General features: G+C 33.3%; 1 protein-coding gene across 6 annotated transcripts in view; it reads left to right on the forward strand.

Annotated features, from left to right (window-relative positions):
- KIAA1109 (KIAA1109 ortholog) overlaps positions 1 to 20,932 on the forward strand; it is a 208,209-nt gene that overhangs the window by 83,435 nt on the left and 103,842 nt on the right. For all 6 annotated transcript variants that reach the window (XM_032412767.1, XM_032412766.1, XM_032412772.1 and 3 more), the window contains 11 exons: positions 4,689 to 4,939; positions 7,585 to 7,843; positions 8,880 to 9,717; positions 12,331 to 12,401; positions 13,554 to 13,727; positions 14,225 to 14,345; positions 15,345 to 15,491; positions 15,890 to 16,017; positions 16,344 to 16,540; positions 18,964 to 19,161; positions 19,919 to 20,130. In XM_032412767.1, coding sequence (XP_032268658.1) covers positions 4,689 to 4,939; positions 7,585 to 7,843; positions 8,880 to 9,717; positions 12,331 to 12,401; positions 13,554 to 13,727; positions 14,225 to 14,345; positions 15,345 to 15,491; positions 15,890 to 16,017; positions 16,344 to 16,540; positions 18,964 to 19,161; positions 19,919 to 20,130 — 2,596 coding nt within the window. The remainder of the gene's footprint in view (positions 1 to 4,688; positions 4,940 to 7,584; positions 7,844 to 8,879; positions 9,718 to 12,330; positions 12,402 to 13,553; positions 13,728 to 14,224; positions 14,346 to 15,344; positions 15,492 to 15,889; positions 16,018 to 16,343; positions 16,541 to 18,963; positions 19,162 to 19,918; positions 20,131 to 20,932) is intronic.

Consider the following 20,932-nt stretch of genomic DNA (forward strand, 5'->3'; position numbering starts at 1 on the left):
ATTATAGAGGAAATTCTACTGTTAGGAATGGAATAGGAACATTTTACATAAAGACTAAATATGATTGTGCTGGGTACACCTCAGTGGAGGTATAAGAACCTGATATTTAAGTAAATATGTTGTATATCTCATCTCTGGTAATGGTATGGTTGATGGAAATAACACTGTTTTTTATCGTGTTTCCAAGCCCATACTATGTGTATTAGCAGTGAAATGAGTTTAAATTACTAGTTCCCAAATAACGTTTTATAGAGCACTACTCCCCTTTCTCTCTCACCACAGCCTTCCACTTTGATTTCATCATTTCTAGAAAACGTCATTGCTATCACCTTGTACTCTACAAAACTCTTCCTTTTGTGAGCTCTCACAACTGCAAGGGAGACTAAGGGAATATAATCCTCAAGAAACAGTCATTAAGAAATAATTGTATCTGCCATTTAAAAAGTAGCCAGAGCCTCTTACTAAATCATGTCCATTTAAAATGCCATATGTATAACTTTTTTCCATCCCCATCTCCCTCATTATAAAGTTAAATGAGCTTATTTTAAAAATTGAGAAAACTATTATGAAATAAAGGAAAGTAATTGACATAACCTTACCACACTGAATTTGTCATATTTCTTCCCCATATTTTTAATGTATCTTTCTTATACTTGAAATCATCCTGTATTTATAAATTCTGCATGTTTGTGTTAAACTTCTATCTTAAGCATCTGCCCATATGACCGAAAATTTTATAAATTTCCTTTCAAACAAATGATAGAACACCATCAAAAAAATATATTGTACTTTATTTAGCCATTGCCCTTACTTATTAAATACATAGGTGTTTCTGAATTTTTCATTATAAATAATAGTAAGAGGAACATTTTTTTGCACATAAAATCTTTTCCCACATGTTCTTTAAATTCCCTTTAAATAGTTTCCTTAGAAGGGGGGTGTGACTGTGCTAAAAACTGGGCCTTTTGATATGCATTCCCAAATTCCCAGAAAGATTATTTCACTTTATATTCCCAGTGGCTTTTTAGGAGAATCTGTGTCTCACTGCATCTTTGCTATCCTTTATGTGTTTTATGATAACTGAAAGATGATATTTCTGTTTTATTTTGCATTTCTTTATTTCTGAGATTAATACTTTTTTCATGTATTTACTGGTGGTTTTTATTTCCTTATTTGTGAATTGCATATTACTATTCTATGTATATTTATTGGCATATTGGTGTATTTCTTACCAATTTTTAAGAGCTCTTTATAGATTATCTCCTTTCAATAGTCCCTGTTGCTAATATTTTGCAATTTGTTTCATTTTTAAAATTTTTTAGTCTTATATACAGACTTTAATTTTTGTGCATTCAAATATGTCTGTTTGTAACCTTTGTAATTTCTCATACTAATTTGAGAAAATACTTCTTTTGCTAGTAATCACATGGCACCTGTATTTTCTTTTTTCTATTCCTTTTTCTGGTTGTTAACATATAAAACTCTGTTTTTTTTGTTTGTTTTGGGGTTTTTTTTAGAGAGATAGAGAACGAGAGAGCATGTACATGGGTGCACATGGTTGGGGGGGAGGGCAGGAGCAGAGAGAGAATCTTAAGCAGGCTCCATGCTCAGCACAGAGCCTGATAGGGGGCTCGATCTCATACCCTAAGCTTAAATCAAGAGTTGGATGCTTAACCAAGTGAGCCACCCAGGTGCCCCTGTATCTGGATTTTGAATGGTGTGTTTGTATTAAATCCAGCCAAGGGTGTAAATAGATTTTTTTTTTTTTGCAAATATGTATTCAAATACAGGGGTAAAAATTTATACCTAATACACATTTATTTTTCCATTTCATCACAAACGTTTAGGTATTTTCATCTGTTAATTTCCTAAAAGAAGTGTTATTCTTGTTTTAAAAAATCCCGAGTTTTTTACTGACATTACATTAATCTTTTAAGTTACTTTAAGATCCTGACATCTTGTAAACCTGAGTATGGAAGCTCATGTGTGGGAAATAATGTTTTAAAAAAACTTTGGTTTCTTTGTTAATTATTGCTCAGGAAGCCAGTTACTATGAACAAAGTGCCTGGGTCTAATTAGGTCAGATGGTAGAACAAGGTGCTAATGAAGCAAAGGAAATGGCACCACGTGATTCAAGTTCCAGGTGTTCAAGTAAACCCAACTATTTAGATTGGTTTCAGTGCTCTGTTTGGTTAAAAATTGTGAAGAGTGGGATTTTATCCTACTTGCAAGCTAACAAGTTAGCCTGCCACAGTTTCATGGATGCTGCCAGAAGACACAAGACTTCTGGTCAGGGACAAAGGACTTTATTACAACAAAAGCATGAACCGGAGTCATATGTGTTTTTATGGGTTCCCTGTGCCCTCCAAGTAGGGTTGCCAGATAAAATATAGGATGCCTAGTTAAATTTGAATTTCAGATAAACAACAAATAACTTTTTAATATAGGTGTGTCATATTGTCCCAAACATTGCATAGGACAAACTTATTTTTATTTACTATATCTGGTACCCCTATTCATGAATCTTTTGGAGGTGACACAAAAAAGTCCATGATGGATATCTACACACAGTGGGATACATTATAGAAGAGGAATATTGAACTTAAGGGTTCTATCACTTTTATAATACGTGGAAGCAAACCTACTCTTTTCCAGGGTGAGATATTACCTCATCTCTTTAGGTTGTTTACTGCCAGTACAATCCCAAGCCCTGGTCAGGGCTTTGCACTCTTGGCATACCCACAAGAACAGGTAGGGATGTTTAGGGCAAATTGGGAATTGCCCTCCCAATGTAACTCATTGCCCTCCAGCTTTGGCTGCCTTTGTGCATATTTGTTTCCCAGGAGTTTTGGAGCCTACATGTATTCTTTTTTGATGTAACTGGAAAAGTTACTGGACACACAGGTCATTAGTTTCTTTAGTGTTTTTGAAAAGTATGGTTCCCAAACCACCACCACCAGTGTCTCCTTGGAACTTGTTAGAAATTTATATAATCAGGTCTTACTAGACCTCAGTCAGAAACTCTGGGGGTGCAGCCCTGCTCTCCATAGTATAATAAGCCCTCCAGGTGATTCTAATGCAAACTAAAGTTTGAGAACTAGTGCACTGGATTGTAATAAAGGTAGGGAAGGGGAGCTTACATTTGTTATGCAACTTCTGTATTCCAGATTTTATATCAGGTGCTTTACATTTAATCTTCAAAACAGTCTTATTAGGTATATCAGACCACAATTTTACAGTTAAGGAAACTGAAGCTCAGAAATGTTAACTAATTTGACCAAGGTCCTAGAGTTACTAAGTGGTACAGCTGGAATTTGAACCCATGTCTAGATGAATGCAAACCCATACATTTTACTAAGCTTTATGCTACACAAATGAGCTAAAAAAGTGTGTGGAATATGTAAGGTCTTTTATTTTGTTAGTGCTTACAATAGTTTGCTGAGTGACTGAATCTTAACGCTTTAAAATAGAGAAGTGATTTGAATTTGATAATGTTTAACTAAAGTAATATGTCAGATTCTCCCTAATCCTAAGGCTTTCTCACATATTTTTCCTTCTGTCCTCTAGACTGATGTTTCACTTCTATCTTGATATATTTCATCTCATCTTTCACATCTCAAGTATTACTTTTTGAAAGATTCCTTCTGTGTTCCTTGTCACAAAACCTTGTGGTTTTCTTTTGTTTTGTTTTTACCTCATAGCACTCAGTATAATTTATGATTAGATATTTTGTTTGTGGCTTGCCTTTGCCTCTGTACTCTGAACTTCATATGGATAAGACTGTGTCTGTCAGTTTCACCTAGCACAATACTAGGCACATATATATATGTTCAAGAAATATAAATGAGTGAATGTAAAATGAAAATGATAATACCTATTCTGTCTTCCTTGAGGGCCCTGAGGATCCAATGAGATAATGCATGTAAAAATACTTAGAAAGACTGTTAATATGAGGTGATTTTATTATTTAAAGTTAAAAAAGAGGAATAAAGATATAGCACCCATATTTGTATTATATAATATTTTTTTTAAGAAAGTAGGAGAGTTAATACACTGACGGGCTTTTGTGTGGATCATTCACAGAACCCACAAAATTTTACACACATTTTCTCCCATTGTCCTAATTCTTAATAGTTTGTTCAGAGTCCTTATTCCAAAATTATTACAGTTTTTTCCTCTAATAAAGAATGCATTATTTTGGTTTTATTGAGAAATAGATTTCTTATTTGCCCTACATTTAGAGTATTTTGGTGTATTTGCCATGTGAGATAGGCTCTGAAATGCTAATGGTGATAAATTATGTATTTGGTATAATCTGTACCAATAGTTTTGTCCATTTTTTACATTAATGTTTAAAATTTTTAGTCCTTTTGAGAATATTTACTACTGTTTTTAAATTGAACTTAAATGTCTGATCTTTATATTTGCTTCTTTTAGTTCTTTTTTTTTAGGTATGCTATATCTCTCTTTCTGTTCCTACTTATTTTCATCTCACCATGGTGAGACTATTTTTTTTAAGAAAGACAAAATGGTTAGACACTCCACAGTAAAATAAGCTTTTGTGTTTGTGTTTACCTTGTCTTTTAAAAATATTAACAATTAATTTTAATTATCTGCCAAAAAGTTTATTCCTAATGAGTTTTTGTTATGTTGTTGCTTTTGTTTGTTTTGTCTTGGGTTCTGTTTAGGTTGTGGTTTTTGTGGCCAGATGATACCCTGAAGAATAAGAGGTGTAGGAACAAGTGTGGTTGTCTCGGTGGCTGCAGATTCTTTGGTGGCACAGTAACTGGCCTAGATTTCTTCAAACTTGAAGAGTTGACACCTTCCAGTAGTTCTGCATTTTCAAGCACGAGTGCAGAGTCTGATATGTATTATGGACAGTCTCTGCTACAGCCTGGAGAATGGATTATTACTAAAGAAATTCCCAAAATTGTAGATGGTAATGTGTTATTTTGTTACTTGTGCTAATCTTTTTTATCTTTATCCATATGCCATTCTGAGAGAAGTTCAGTGTTACTTTGTTCAACTCAATTCTTTGAGTGGTCTTATAGGTAGAATTCAGTATAATCTTCCTTTGTTTTGCAGGTGATTTAACTAAAGCCAGAGAAGACTAGTGAGTTTTTTACAGTTACACAAGGCAAAAGTAGGTCTACCCTTCAGATCTATTGTTGACATTGGTGATTTTCCTAGACAAGCTTATTCTGAGTATTTCCTTATATATCATTTTCCTAGACCTCAGCTTCCAGAGATTTACTTAAGAATAGCTGTGCTTCAAGGTAACAGTTGTTTTACGAGTTTACTTTTATAGGAAAGCTTATCAGTAGTAATATTTATACTGTTGGCCCTCATATTACCAACTATTTTGCAAGATATTCTTTTTATCACTAAAATTGAACATGTCAAGAAGAGAAATGTGGCCTTAGACCCTGTAGGATAACTTTGCAAATACACAAGTGTGTCATATGAGCAGTAAATGGTGGCTTTAAGTATATTAGATTTAGATTTATCTAGCATCTTTTCTCTGAAGACTTCAGAAGTGGATGTTCCTTTGGGTTTTTTAGTTGTATGTTCCTACAGTTAAGTGCAGTATTTACTGCTTAAGTTGTCATGCTGTCAAGAAGTGAAATGTGGAAAAATCTTGGTATTTTATATTTTATATTAGCCTTTTTCCCTTGATCTATTCAAAAACATTAACAGCACTGCCTTTTGTCAGTAGGCAAAAAGGGAGAAAAGAAGTTTCGACTTTAAAAGTTCATTGATTTCCCATGTATAAGGAGCTCTCAGAAGAAAGAGCCGAACTACATATACCAAGCTCTTGCTTTAATGATTTTTCACTAAATATTAATAGATAAGTATGTACATCTTATTTAAGGTTGTTTAACTTCAGCAGTTTTGCCTAGAATAAGAGCAGATTATCCTATAAACTCTGCAAACATCAAAAGTTCTTGACATTTAAAGGGTAGGGAAGATGCTAAATAAAATTTATCATTTTTCTTACAATATTACTTTCTTATATTTGAATAATGTTTGTTTTTAAAGGTTTTCACAGGTATTTTCTCATTTAATCTTCAAGCTACCATGTGAGTTCTGTATTTTCCTTGTTTATAGTGAAGAAAGTGAGGCTCATCACTGAGAGGGAGTTGCACAAAATCAAATGGCTAAGCAGAAACTAGAATCAGGGCCATCAAAGCCACTTCAGTGTTCTTTCTACCATACTACAGCTGGCACTAATTATAAACACTGCTTGATTTTCTGATCTGCAGATCAAAGTTTAACCATCACAAAGGGAAGGAAGAAAATCTACAGGGAATTTACACATGGTATAAAAGAGGGAAGAGAGCAAATTCTCTAACTGAACAAAGCAGAGCTCATTATAACTCTTATAATGTATAATAGAGATTGTATCTCCTATTGATTCTTTCAGGAGTGAGCTATAATTCCCAAATCACTGTGATTTTACTATAGAATTAACCCCTATGTAAGTATCTGACTTCTGATTGTTGAAGTTTCTAGGAGCCAAGTATAGATAAGCAGTGTTAGGATACAATCTAGAGGGCACATGGTAGAATGCAGGATTTCCTTGGAAGGTCAGTGACCACTAGTTTCCTACCACTTAGAAGTGAATGAAACCCATTTTTCTTCTGACATTTATTCTGATTTTTCCATTTGTGGTAGTAGAAATGAATAATATTACTTATATTGTAAGTTCTTCAGTCTTCTTACCCCTTAAATTCCATCTAGAACTGTATTCTGCTCAGAGAGGTGTTTTCTCCTACTAATGGGTTCTTCTTTCTTGGGTAACACAGGAATGGCTGGAGGAGAATAGAAACTGGGCAGGAGTTTTTGTTTGTTTGTTTGTTTGTTTTGTTTTTTAATCTAAGCAATTTAGAACTCTCTTTTCATCCCCCCCACCCCCAATTTACATAACATGTCTTATAAAAGGCTGAGGAAATGTTCCACATTAAAGAATACATGACAACTGAATGCAATAATATATGATCCTAGATTGAATCTTGTACTGGAAGGGGCAGAGGTGCTTTAAAGGAGATTATTGGGTCAATTGAGAAAATTGGAAAGCACATGGTAGATTAGATAACAGTATTGTATGAATACTAAATTTACCAAGTTAATAATTATATAGTTATTACATATTATTCTTCAGAAATAAACACTTAACTATCTAGGATAAAAGGTCACTATGTCTGCAAATTCCCCTTAATTCAAAAAGTCTTATGTATATATTATATATATTAAAGCAAATGTGGCAAAATGTTTAAAATAGGTAATTCCAAGTAAAAGATAATATGGTGGCTTGGTATTATTCTTTAAAGTTTTCTGTAAGTTTGAAAATTTTCAAATAAAGTTTGAAAAAATAAGAAAAAATTCACTGTCTATGGACTCTGGATCTACTTAATGTAGATATCTTTCTATAGTGTTTAGCATATTGCTATGTGAAATTGGATATTTGTGCTTTTAAAAATGATTATATTCATAAAAATAGGGAATTGGAATAAGTGCTCTTATTTTTCATAAATTGCTTTTGAAATTATGTTCATGTAACCTACTTTTTGTTTGTTTATTCAGGTAATGTGAATGGCATGAAGAGGAAAGAATGGGAAAACAAATCAGTGGGAATAGAAGTAGAAAGAAAAACTCAGCACCTTAGTCTTCAAGTACCATTACGATCTCATAGCTCATCCTCTTCCTCAGAAGAGAATAGTAGTTCTAGTGCTGCACAGCCTTTATTGGCCGGAGAAAAGGAAAGTCCCTCTTCTGTTGCTGATGACCATTTGGTTCAAAAAGAATTCTTGCATAGTGCAAAAAGAGATGATGGTCAAGTAAGGTCAGTATTCAATTACATTTAGAAAATAGATTAGAAATTATAATAAGATTATAATTACTTAAAATTTTGGCAAGGAAAACTTTTCCCTCTCAACTAACCCACTATAGAAAATTCTTTTCTCCTCCTGAACATATTTTTAAATGTCCATTTGCTGTTGTCTTGCTAATTATAAAATTAATACATATATATTCGTTCCAGAAATAGGAAAATACAGAAAAATGTAGTGAAAATAAATATTTCTTGTCATACCACAGATATGAAAATTTTAGATTTTCCTCCAACCTCCTTGGCTATTCCTTCTTATTCCCTATTTCCATGTCCTCCATTTTTTTCCCTCAATTTCTTCTTTTTCTTCCTCTTACAGCCTGCCATTTGTTAGATGTTCTGGATACTCAGGACTCTGTTCTGTGCCTTTATCTCCACTCACTCTATACTGTTTCCCTAGACAGTCTCAGTAACTGTTTGGCTTCAATTATGATCTATAGCCAACATCTTTTAAATGTAAAACTCTAGCCAAAACTTTTGTCCCTGTAGGCCCAGCTACCTTTTTGATATTTCTACTTGTATGTTTCATGGAGACCTTAAACTCAGCCCATAAAAAGTGACCTTGTGCCTCTCATTCTCAACTTGTTCTGCCTCAGTAAATGGCTCTAGCATCAGTTGCTGAAGGTGGTGATAGTGGGGCTATCTCCTTTAACCAAAGCCCTTGTAGATTTTGTTGGACAAACTTTTAAAGAATGTAAAAAAAAAAAAAAGTTATAAATGCATTAGTGTCCAGGAATTATGGATGGAAGATTATACTTTGGGTTTTTTATTATGTTGTAAACTGCCTTAATTTTTTTTGGAACTACATGGGGTACGAACACATATTCTGCTGTTTTGTTACTTTGTATAGATATTTCATTGTAAAATTTTAGATTTTCCTTTATTTATAAAATAAATGATTAAGATTACTGTAAAGATTTTATAAGTACTTCTATTTATACTTAAATTATACAATGTACAGTAATGGTAATAACCTTGCTTTCCATTTTAGTATTCCTACAGAAATTTCAGGAAACAGCCCTGTGTCTCCTAATACTCAGGAAAAGTCAGTAGGTCAATCTCCTTTGAGATCTCCCTTGAAACGACAAGCCTCTGTATGTTCCACTCGACTTGGGAGTACCAAGAGCCTTACTGCTGCTTTTTATGGGGACAAGCAACCTGTTACAGTTGGAGTCCAGTTTAGTAGTGATGTCTCCCGAAGTGATGAGAATGTATTAGACTCACCAAAGCAGAGAAGAAGTTTTGGTTCATTTCCATACACACCATCGGCAGACTCCAATTCATTTCATCAATATCGGTCAATGGATTCCAGCATGTCAATGGCTGATAGCGAAGCCTACTTTTCTGCAGCTGAAGAATTTGAGCCCATTAGCAGTGATGAAGGCCCTGGAACTTATCCAGGTAGAAAAAAGAAGAAAAAGCAAACACAGCAGATTGACTACAGTAGGGGTTCCATATATCACAGTGTGGAGGGACCACTTACTGGCCATGGAGAAAACATTCAGGATCCCCGAACTCTGCCATTCAAAACTCATCCTTCCCAGGCTTCATTTGTTTCTGCATTAGGTGGAGAAGATGACGTTATAGAACATCCATATGTTGTAGAAGTTGAGAAAACAGTAGAGAGCGAGCAGATTACTTCTCAACAACCTGTGATGAATTGTTATCAGACTTACCTTACTCAGTTCCAGGTAATTAATTGGTCAGTGAAGCATCCTACTAACAAAAGAACCTCTAAGTCCTCATTGCATCGTCCCCTCGATCTCGATACTCCAACCAGTGAAGAAAGTTCATCGTCATTTGAACAGCTTTCTGTTCCAACTTTTAAGGTATAAACCAAATCATTAGTTTCCACTGTTAGGTTTACTTAGATAAATCAATTTTTAAGATGTTTCCAAAATTATTCTCTCAGTCATTTTAACTACCTCTCTAAAAGAAAGAATTTTTGAAGTCATGGCTTCCATGTGTGACAATAAATCTCAGGGTTATTGATGAGTATTATAAATTTAAACATCTCAAATTGAGGAATAGTTTCAGACTTGATTGTCACAATGTTAGTTAATTAACATATAGTCTCTGTCTACATTATGCTCTAAGATTAGGATCAAGTTTATGAATTCAAATTTTTGTGTGTCTTCAAAATAAAATTTTGAAATTATTTTTAATAGCTGGTGTTCTTTCTACTTAATTTATTTAACTGCTGCTATGCAAATCCAATTCCATGCACTTGACATTTGAGATCTTATAATTTAGCAGGAATTTGTTATTGTCCATTTCTGTAATGAATTCTGTAAATAGCTTTTTAAAGGAAAACTGAAAATACATCAAAATAAATTTAGTGATAATAACCAATGCGAAACTATTTTTATAAAATTGTACATTTATAAGAGATTTTTTATGATTTTAAAAAACAAAATTAAGCAGGTCAAATCTTATGGAAGGAACTGAATAACTGTTTAGGAATCTTATGTGGTATATACTTACATAAGCATATACACTTATTTAAAGTGTCTAAATGTTAATTTATTCATTCTTAATTCAAATATTTATTGTATACTACTGTGTGCCAGGCATTTGATACACAGTGATGAGGAAAACAGACATAGGACTTAGAGGTTAGGTGTGGGAGACAGTTAATAGATAAAACAGATAAGTATATGATTACAAGTTGAGAAGAGTCTTATGAAGATAATCCAGAGATGCTGGGATAGAGAATAATGGGGGGGTGGAGCTACCTATATTGTATTGACATGAGAGGTCTATCTGAGGAGGTAATATTTAAACTGAAACTTAAAGTATGAGAAGGAATTGATGATGGGGATACCTAGGCACAGGCAGGAGCCTTGCTAAAATTCTAAAGTGGGAAAGAAGTCAGTGCACATAGATAAGTTAGCAGGGACACTGCTCATTTTGAGGCTAGAGACCTAAATAAACAAGGACCAGATCATTAAGGACTTATAGACCATGGTATCAGTAGTTACAATTTCATTGAAATTCATTAGGAAACTTATGAGAGCTTTAAGGAAATGTGATCTCATGTACTTTGGCTACTGAGTGGAATTGAACTGTCATGAAGCAGAAGAAGTGGGGTGATGACTTAGGAAGCTGTGGGCAGCAGTCTGTGCAAGAGATGGTAGGACTGGACTTAAGTAATGCTGGAAATGTGATAAATGGAATTGGAATATATGTATATGCATTTGAGCAATATGTGTTGAAGGAAGAAGAAACAGTGACAGTTACAAAGTTTTTTTTTTTTTTTTTTTTTTTTTTTAAGATTTTATTTATTTATTTGAGAGAGAGGTAGGCAGAGAGAGCATGAGCAGGGGGAGGGGCAGAGAGGGACAAGCAGACTCCCTGCTGAGCAGGTAGCCAGTCTCAGGGCTCCATCCTAGGACCCTGAGATCATGACCTGAGCCAAAGGCAGACGCTTAACCAGCTGAGCCACCCAGTACCCCCAAAGTTTTTGCTTTAAGGTTGTGCCACTTCTTGCCCAATATAAATTGCCCATGTTATGACTTCAAAATGTTCTCTTTATTCCATGTGAAAGTATGTTGGTATATGGATTTTCCAGTATAAAACTCAGTGGTACTTCCAATACAGAATTGTACCTAAAAGGTTAGAATTATTTTAGTATTTTCAATAAATCTTTCTACTTTGATTAGGCAGTCAAATCTCTGAACTAAATAAGTCAAGGAAGGAGTTCATATCTTTAGATAAATTCGAAATAGAATATAGGTGGTAAGAAAGTTATTTTTCTCTATTAAATCTGAATAACTGTCTAACATATAAAAGGGTTCAGTTTAGTTTGAATAATCAAATGCATTATTTTATTTGTTTTCTTTTATGGACATACAAGTTAGTTTTTCCTATAACTTAATGTTTCTCTGGGATTCTTCCCCACTTAAAAGTTGATTGTGCCAGGAGAAGATTCTAAAATTAGTTTAAGAAAAGCTCAGTTTGATAAGGAATTTGGGAGGAAAGATGTTTGAAGCACTTACCTTTAAGCTTTAGTTGTATAGTCTTTTACCCTCATTGTTGAATCCTCATAGCCCTGCCCTGTCATTTGTCTGAATAATCAGAAAATGAAATTGCCAATTATATATTTTATCTAATTTTTCTCAATTTGTCTGTTAAGTATTTTTGTTAAGATTTATTAGAGAGAGAGAGAGCGGGTGGAGGGGCAGAGAGAGAGGGAGAGAGAATCCCTACGCATGGCTCAGTCTCAGGATCCTGAGATCATGACCTGAGCTGAAACCAAGAGTTGGGCACTCAACCAACTGAGCCATCCAGGCACCTCTGTCTGTTAAATATTTTTATTGTACATATCAAAGTCATATTAACAAGGTAATCTGAATATTCACAAATAACAGTTGATAGCATAAAATTAGAGAACAAATAACATTAAGATTCTAGACTGTGAGTAATGTTTTATATTATTTTAGGTTATCAAACAGGGGCTCACAGCTAATTCTTTACTAGACAGAGGAATGCAACTTTCAGGATCAACTTCGAAGTAAGTAAAAGTTACATACTTTTGAAATTCAAAGTCAGTCTTTCTTGATTATTAGATATTTGGCGTTTATCCTGAGAAATAACCATTCTTTACTTGACTATAAACTTTATTATTTATTTATTTAAAAAATGTTCCCTTCTAATTTAATTCTTTGACCCATGGCTTATTTAGAAATGCAATGCTTAATTTCCATGTATTTGAGAATTTTAAAAGATATCATTTCATTTTGTAATCACATAGTATGTTCTTTAGGAGTTTGATCTTTACATTTGTTGAGACTTGCTTTGTACCCCAGCTTGTAGTCTGTATTGGTGAGTGTTCCACAAGCAGTAGAAAAGAAAGTGTTTTTGCAGTTGTTGGATGGAGTATTATTTCATTTTTTTTTTTTTTTTTTTTACAGCTTCTCATTTTTATTTATTCATTCTTACAAATAACATTTCATTGGCCATCATGTGGCAGGAATTGTCTAGGGCCTTGGGAAAATGAAAGAAAAATAAGATTAGTTCTGGAACTTTTTTTTTTAGATTTTGTTTATTTATTTGACAGAGAGAGAGAGTACGGGAGCACACAAGCAGGAGAGGGGTCCGCAGGCAGAGGAAGAGGGAGAAGCAGGCTCCCCATTGAGCAGGGAGCCCGATGAGAGGCTCAATCCCAGGACCCTGGGATCATGACCTGAGCCAAAGGCAGACGCTTAACCCACTGAGCCACCCAGGCACCCTGGAACATTTTTAAAAAATGAAGTAATTATCGTAAATAATTCAACTCTGTTGTCTGTCATGGCTTTGCCAACATTTCTAAGCAGCCACTAGCATTTCTGTTGGACATAATGGGCAAGCCATAACTTGGCATATTGAAATTGGGAACTACCAAGAATTCAGCATTGTAGTTTTCATATTTTGGAAAAGCCCCATCAAGTAAATATATCAGCATTTTTTTTTCTTACTTGATGTATTAACCATCTTTGATCAGTTTGTATTTTTGTACCTCACTTGTCTCTGCAAGGCATTTGGGACATAAAATATCTAATCTGATTCCATGAAAATTTTAGTTGAAATAAATGTATATTTGAGTGGCATTCATCTTAAGGAAATTCTAACTTCTGTTCTTTTTCATGGTGTTTTTAATATGTATTTTGCTTATTAAATTGTATAGTACACCATATACTCCTCTGGAAAAGAAAACTGTTGATAACACAGATGATGAGACGTTGACAGAAGAGTGGACCTTGGATCAGCCAGTCTCTCAGACCAGGACCACAGCCATAGTTGAAGTAAAAGGGACTGTTGATATTGTTCTGACTCCCCTGGTGGCTGAAGCTTTGGACAGGTATTAATTTTGTTGAAAAACATAATTTTTAACTACTATTTTATAAAATGATTAAGCATATGTGATATGATTAGTGTATGCAATATGTGTTCATGAAGAAGATGTTGATGATGGCTATTTTGGTTGAACAAAGATGAAAATATGTTTAAAAAGGTCTGTTATCATTTGTTACTTTTTCAGGATAAGTAATTATACTGCAATATTATAATTATATTGCATTATATTTTCCATTTTTTGCTTTGGGCTGATAAGCATAAAATGATCAAACACCCAGGAACTAATTATTATTTTTGATATTCTTACTACTATCTAGTCAATGAAGGGATAAAGGGGAAATAATAGATTACTCTGTCCTGCAAGGAGCTTATAGTCTATCAAGGTAGGTAAAACTACCGTGGATGAAATCTAGAATGGAACATAATGGAACAGTTTAGATAAACTAGGCCATAGTATTAAGTGATATTTAAGTTTTTCGTTTACTGTTTTTCTTCCCTCAGGTACATTGAAGCAATGGTTCATTGTGCTAGTACCCGCCATCCAGCGGCAATTGTAGATGATCTCCATGCCAAAGTCCTCAGGGAGGCTGTCCAAAATAGCAAGACTACTTTCTCAGAAAATGTAAGAACTTTTTATTCAATGAGTTTAGCAAATTGAGTACTCTTCATGTATGCATGATATCTGAACTTGAAAAAAAATTGAATGTATTAAAATTTTATCACCATTTAAATTGGAATACATGGACGTTTCTAAATAGTCTTTATATGTTATTGGCTCCTTAAGAGATACCGTATATAACTATACTATGGATTAAATAGCAATAAAATATTTATTAAATTTGTAGTTTTATTTTTTCTTTTATTTCGGAAGTAGCTTAATTGTAAGCCTTTCCTAAAGAACTTTGGTCCTAAGTGAATGAGCATTCTTCCCTGGTACATTCATTTTCTAAGAAAGTAACGCTGCATATTATTTTGGCTTTTCTCTGTGATTAGATCATTTGTATCTTAATATTTTTAGATTATTTTTGTTCACTTCAGTGAATCAAGTCCTCATCTCCTGGTGTGTGGGAGTCTACTTGTGCTGTAGTTCTAGCTATGGAGCCAGTTTCTTAGCAATCATATCCTGATGCTCCATTTGACTTTCCGATTTATCTGGGTCATATTTGGGCTAGAGACCAGAGGCACGGTAAAGTGAGGCTGATTATTTTGAATGATCCAACTATTCAAAACATTGGCATTTCATGTGCTATAGGTAGTTAGGGTAGAGGTGCACACATCTTACTATCGTAAGAAATTTGAAAATATTCTCAGTCAACAAGGAGCCAGTTATCAGATCCAAAATATGCTGTCAAATAAATTCATTTTAGTAATTCTAAAATAATACTTATTGCCATTCTTTTTTTCTGTCTGTTTCTCTATAGACTGGTTTCACTTTATTTTATATCACTTCTCTCAGCCCCTAAGCTTCTGGTATTTTTCCTAGCTTTTCGAAGCTAAACTGGATGGCAGCTGGCATATAGATGGGCATAAGGGAGCCCAGTGAATAAGCAAGTTGCTATTGTGGGTGTTGTGGAAATTATGAAAGTTCTGTGAAATAACAATTCTGCTTTAATTTCTTTAGCTATCTTCCAAACCAGATGTTAGAGGAACAAAAACTGAACACGCTACCATAGGAACGACTAACCAAGGACAAGCACAGACAAATCTTGTAATGAAGCAAGATAATGTAACAATTAAAGGTCTTCAGGCTAATGTTAGCATACCAAAGGTAACAATTCAATATTTTAAAAAATTTTCCTGGAAGAGGAGAACATTTTGGTGGTTTTTATCCTTTGTATTTACTAAACTGAATGGTGGTAGAATAGATTATAATATCAAAAATACATATCTTATTCCTTTGATGATCTAATGTAAAAATTAATAATAGAAATAGTTTACGTTAAGTGGAATACTGGGTAGTATTTGCTAAAATATTCCCCTCCCTCCAGTAACAATTGAATTATGATTACTTTATGAGTCTGTTTATAAGCTTTATCTTCATTACTCTCAGACACACAAATAGATATACCATTCCTAACAGTAGTTTTTCATTTTTCTGTGTATCTTATGTTTAAGTGATAATATTTCACTTTTCATATCTGAAATTTATGACATTTTGTGTGTTAGGTAAACTTATGTTTGTTACAAGCCTCAGTGGAAGAATCTCCAAGTACAGCTCCTAGTAAAAGTGTGACTCATGTTTCTCTAGTAGCATTGTGTTTTGACAGAATTGCTACGCAAGTTCGTATGAACAGGTAAGAAAGATTTTATTAATTTGAGCCATAATTTTCTTGTTGGATGTAAAAGCAAGCCATAGCCATTTTAATACATATCTGAAAATTCTAATGTTAAAACTCAAAATTGGTATTGGAATTTCAAATATCACTATAGATTAACAAAGTAGGTTTTTTAAAAGTTTGTACTGTTTTACTCATACTGTTTTTCAGTAAACACTGAAAAATTTATTAATATTGGTTTAATTAAAACGGAGTTTTTTAAAAAACTGCTTACTAAATGTTTTTATTGAACTATATTATTTAAATATTCACCATCATACTTTTTTTTTTCTTTTTCCATAAAGAGGTGTGGTTGAAGAGACTTCAAATACAGAACCTGGTAGAACATCAAATTTTGATAGGTATGTCCATGCCACTAAGATGCAGCCTCAGTCATCTGGATCTCTCAGATCAAATGCTGGAGCAGAAAAAGGCAAAGAAATTGCGGCCAAGTTAAATATTCATCGAGTTCATGGGCAACTTAGGGGTCTTGATACAACAGGTAGGATTCTACAACAAACATTTTTTTCTTTGACACATATAAATATAAGAGGATTTTGCAAAAGGAGGCATGATTTTTTTCAAATATTGCTATAATTTGAATATTTTATAAGAGAAAGGTGTTTCTGCATATATTGAACACATGGTATTTAAATATTTACTCATGTTCTATGAGAATGGAAGGTAAACTTTGGTAGGAAAGTAAGTGGTATGGCCCAAATTAAAGGCACTACTTCTATCCCCTGTTTTCTTCATGGTATCTGCTTGCTCATTATAGAAGAGAGAGTATGATCTTTATCGTCTTTCTTACTTTTTAAAATCGTTCTGTTGGCACAACTTCATTAAAAAGAATTAATTGCAATATCAAAAGCAGATGGTCAAGTCTGTAAAATATAGTAGCAATTAGAACGATAGATCTGGCCTCTTAAAGTCCCTGGTGAGGTGAAAGAGAAAACTAGAGATGTCACATATCCTTTTAATATTTTTTTTAATTATGTTATGTTAATCACCATACATTACATCATTAGTTTTCCATGATTCATTGTTTGCATATAACACCCAGTGCTCCATGCAGGATGTGCCCTCTTTAATACCCATCACCAAGTTAACCCATCCTCCCACCCCCCTCCCCTCTAGAACCCTCAGTTTGTTTTTCAGAGTCCATAGTCTCTCATGGTTCGTCCTTTTAATATTTTTGATGTAATTCAGTACCTTTAGAAGCTTAAATGATCTCAGATTGTCAGAGATTCAATCTAGAAAACATTGAGTTTGTTAGTCTTATTTGAGAGGATTTGCTACACTAAAATCTACATGTGGGACAGATGACCAATCCTGAATGAACAAATGATTACCTTGAATTTGCTCATTATATTCTGTAGGCTTTGAAGGTTCCATGATTCTTGTCTGTATTCTGGGTCTGTATAACTGTTGTGGCTTTCTCAAAGCTTATTTCACCATCCTTGTGTTTGAGAGCAAAGCATTTGACCTGAGGATTCCAAATAAAGAGACTTTTCTTGGCTACCTGAGATCTCTCATCCTAAAGCTGGTACAAAATACAGTGGCTTGATATAAAAAGACTTTTCTCAGCTCTGTAGTTTGCACTGGCAACCAGTTTGCACTTGCATAAGAGCATAAGAAGTAACTAAATAGAATTTTGAAAAGCACGCTATGCAGAAAAATGTCATCAAAGACAAAACATTGTATAAAAATGCAGGGAAAAATGTAATTGTCTTTGCTTATATGTTCATAATCCTTTCATCTGTGAAGGGATCCTCAATAATCTAATGACATTTGTTACCTATAGGGAGAGGAAGTGGATTCCTGGGTGTGGTGTCAGAGGCTTTTCATTGTATACCCTTTCACACGTTTTGGATCTTTGATCTGTGCAAGTGTATTACTTAATCAAAAAATTTAAGTTTAATCCTCACCTTATACATCAGAATAAATTCATGGAATTAAAGGCAAATATAAAAAATAAATAATGAGAAAATCATAGAAAAATTTAAGTGAATATTTACTCGTGATCAGGAATATTTTCTAACCATAAATGTGAAATACAGTGTTTTCATATGATGGAGTATTATATAACTATTATAATAATATCTTTGAAGAATTTTTAATGCCCTCAGGAAATTATAATGATTTACTGTCACTTGAAATATGGGAACCAAAGCTGGTTGGTTTGTAAAATAATCTCTAAAAAGCTAGAAGGAAATTTAATTTGAATGTAAACAAGTTATCTCTGGGTGGTAAATTTACATGTCTTTTTTTTAAATCTTTTTTTTTTTTTTTTTTTTGCTTTTCTGTATTTACTAGCTGTAATCAGAGAAAGAAATGAAAAAAGTAAATAAAATACAAACCTTTGCCAGACATGCAGGATGTTAGTTTCCACATTGCATATTGTAAGTGGTGGAATTATGGCAATGTCTGTTATGAATTGTAATTATATAAAATGTATTATAAAGCAGTCCTTTAGTAAAAGCTATAATTTTTCTGTTTTCTAATGTTTTTCCTGTAGCTGGGTAATTAATTAAAATGATTTCTTATTTTGTAAGATGATGAGAAAGTATTTAAAAATAGTTTACCATGAAGTTGAATTATTCAGGAGCTTTTTTTAATAGATTTTTAGAGTACCCTATAATCTTTCAGAAATGAATTCATTCTGCCTCTGAGCAATTATTTCTTAATTATGGAATCTTTTTTTCTCCCTTTTACTTCAATGTGATTCTGGCATTTTTTAAATTGTAGGACATTAGACATTATTTTAGAAGTTGGTTGGTTCATTTATCTTTCTTTTTGACAGAGTATTAAGATACCTTTTTAAGACAGACACTGTGCCAAATGTTTACTTTCTTGGTTTTGTTTTGTTTTTTAATAAAAACTTCTCTGTTTAAAAATGGTCATTTTGTTCTCTTTTGATAATAGATATTGGTACCTGTGCCATCACTGCTATTCCTTTTGAGAAGTCCAAAGTTTTATTTACTCTGGAAGAGTTGGATGAGTTTACTTTTGTGGATGAAACTGATCAGCAAGCTGTTCCAGATGTAACTCGAATAGGTCCCAGCCAAGAAAAATGGGGTTGGATAATGTTTGAATGTGGACTTGAAAATTTAACCATAAAAGGTAAGCATTTTTTTTTCATTTCTGCTTAAGTGAGGTACAAATTGGCCCCACATTGCTGAAATGTTTTGAACAATTGTGACTTTTAATAACCTGAATCAGCATATTTAAGCAGAAAGTTGGGACCTGGGATTTTTTACCAGGGTGGGTGCCCCATCCCAATTGTGTAAGTGGGACTTCCCCTTCAATGTGTGATTCAAAACTAACAGAGCATGTAGAAATACAAAAAAAATCATTGTTTGAACAAAAAAATCTGGTTCAGAAAAAAAATTTTGAATAAAATGTAGAGCCACCCAGCTTTTGAAAGTTTGGTCTTTGGAAACTGGATTTTTGATTAGTAGAGCCTTGCAGGATGAAAATACTATAAATCCTTTATTCAGTGACAGACTGACTTACAGTTATATAACTTACAGTTATATACAGTTTTCTTTTACATTATTGAGTAATATATATAAAAAAGGAAGGCTGAGTTACATGTAAGACTTCTAGGTTAGTCATATATATATATATATATATATAATAGTAATCGAGTATGCCTGTAGTTCTTTTAACCAACTGAGCCACCCAGGCGCCCGTATGCCTGTAGTTCTTTACCTGATAATCCAGTCTTACATGACTTTTACAGTTAAGGGCGAAGTTTTGATGAGAAAAAAATATCTTTATGAATTTTTATTTTTATTTTTTTGTCTTTATGGGTACTGTAGAGTACAGTGTTGAGATACCCACTGTTTTTAATAAATATATTCTTTCATTCTTATAGGAGGAAGACAGTCTGGTGCTGTTTTATATAATACTTTTGGAATTATGGGTAAAGCTAGTGTCACAGAAAGAGGTGGAGTGCTGACATCCAATAATTCTTCTGATTCTCCAACTGGCAGTGGCTATAATACTGATGTCTCTGATGATAATCTTCCCTGTGATCGAATAAGCCCTTCTTCAGACTTAAATGGAAATTCTGTTTCAGATGAACAAGTTGGTGAATTTTTAATAATAATAGTGCTTTGAAAAAATAACAAAACTACATACCCATTTCAAAATTAATTTCTGGAGTATATTTGCTTCTTTCAATATTTGGAATTTTGCTTAAATTGTAGTCAAGATATTTTGGTGATTATACTACTACTAGAATATAATTTCTGAAGCATAGGTACCGTACCATGGATATATTTATAGCTATCATAGTACCTTGTTTAATGCCTTGCTTATATTGGGCACTTAATAATATTTGTTGAATTAATGAATGAATAGAATTTCAGAAAAGTAGGCATTGTTTTGATGTTGTTTCAAGGATTTTAGCAGAGTTCATGGAAATACTTAGTTTTGTCACTGGTAGTATTTCATGTAAGTTCTAAATATTTTTGTCTATATCCACCCATTTCAGCTAGAGTCCTGAAGAATACCTTATATGCAATTCATTTATTATTTTTATTATGGTAGACTGTCACAATGATTAATAATAGCAATAATAAAAATATTCAAAATTTTAGGTTACAGAAGAGTTGTACCACTAACTGATGGGTGCAAGTTTTTTCCTCTTCGAAGTTTCTTCGTCTATAATAGTATTGTAAGGATACTGACCTTCTAAACTTGTGAAGACTGAAGGAGATAATACATATAAAAGGCTTAACTCAGTGTCTAGCACATAGTAAGAACTTGGTAAATGTTGTTTTTAAACACATATGTACATATACTTCTGATCATTTCGAAATTAAACCAATTGAAGAGAAAAGAAACCACCTTTTAATTAAGAAATGTCATGGATACGGGGGCCTGG

Source organism: Phoca vitulina, unplaced genomic scaffold (genome assembly GCF_004348235.1).
Source record: "Phoca vitulina isolate PV1807 unplaced genomic scaffold, GSC_HSeal_1.0 scaffold14, whole genome shotgun sequence".
Taxonomy (NCBI): Eukaryota; Metazoa; Chordata; class Mammalia; order Carnivora; family Phocidae; genus Phoca; species Phoca vitulina.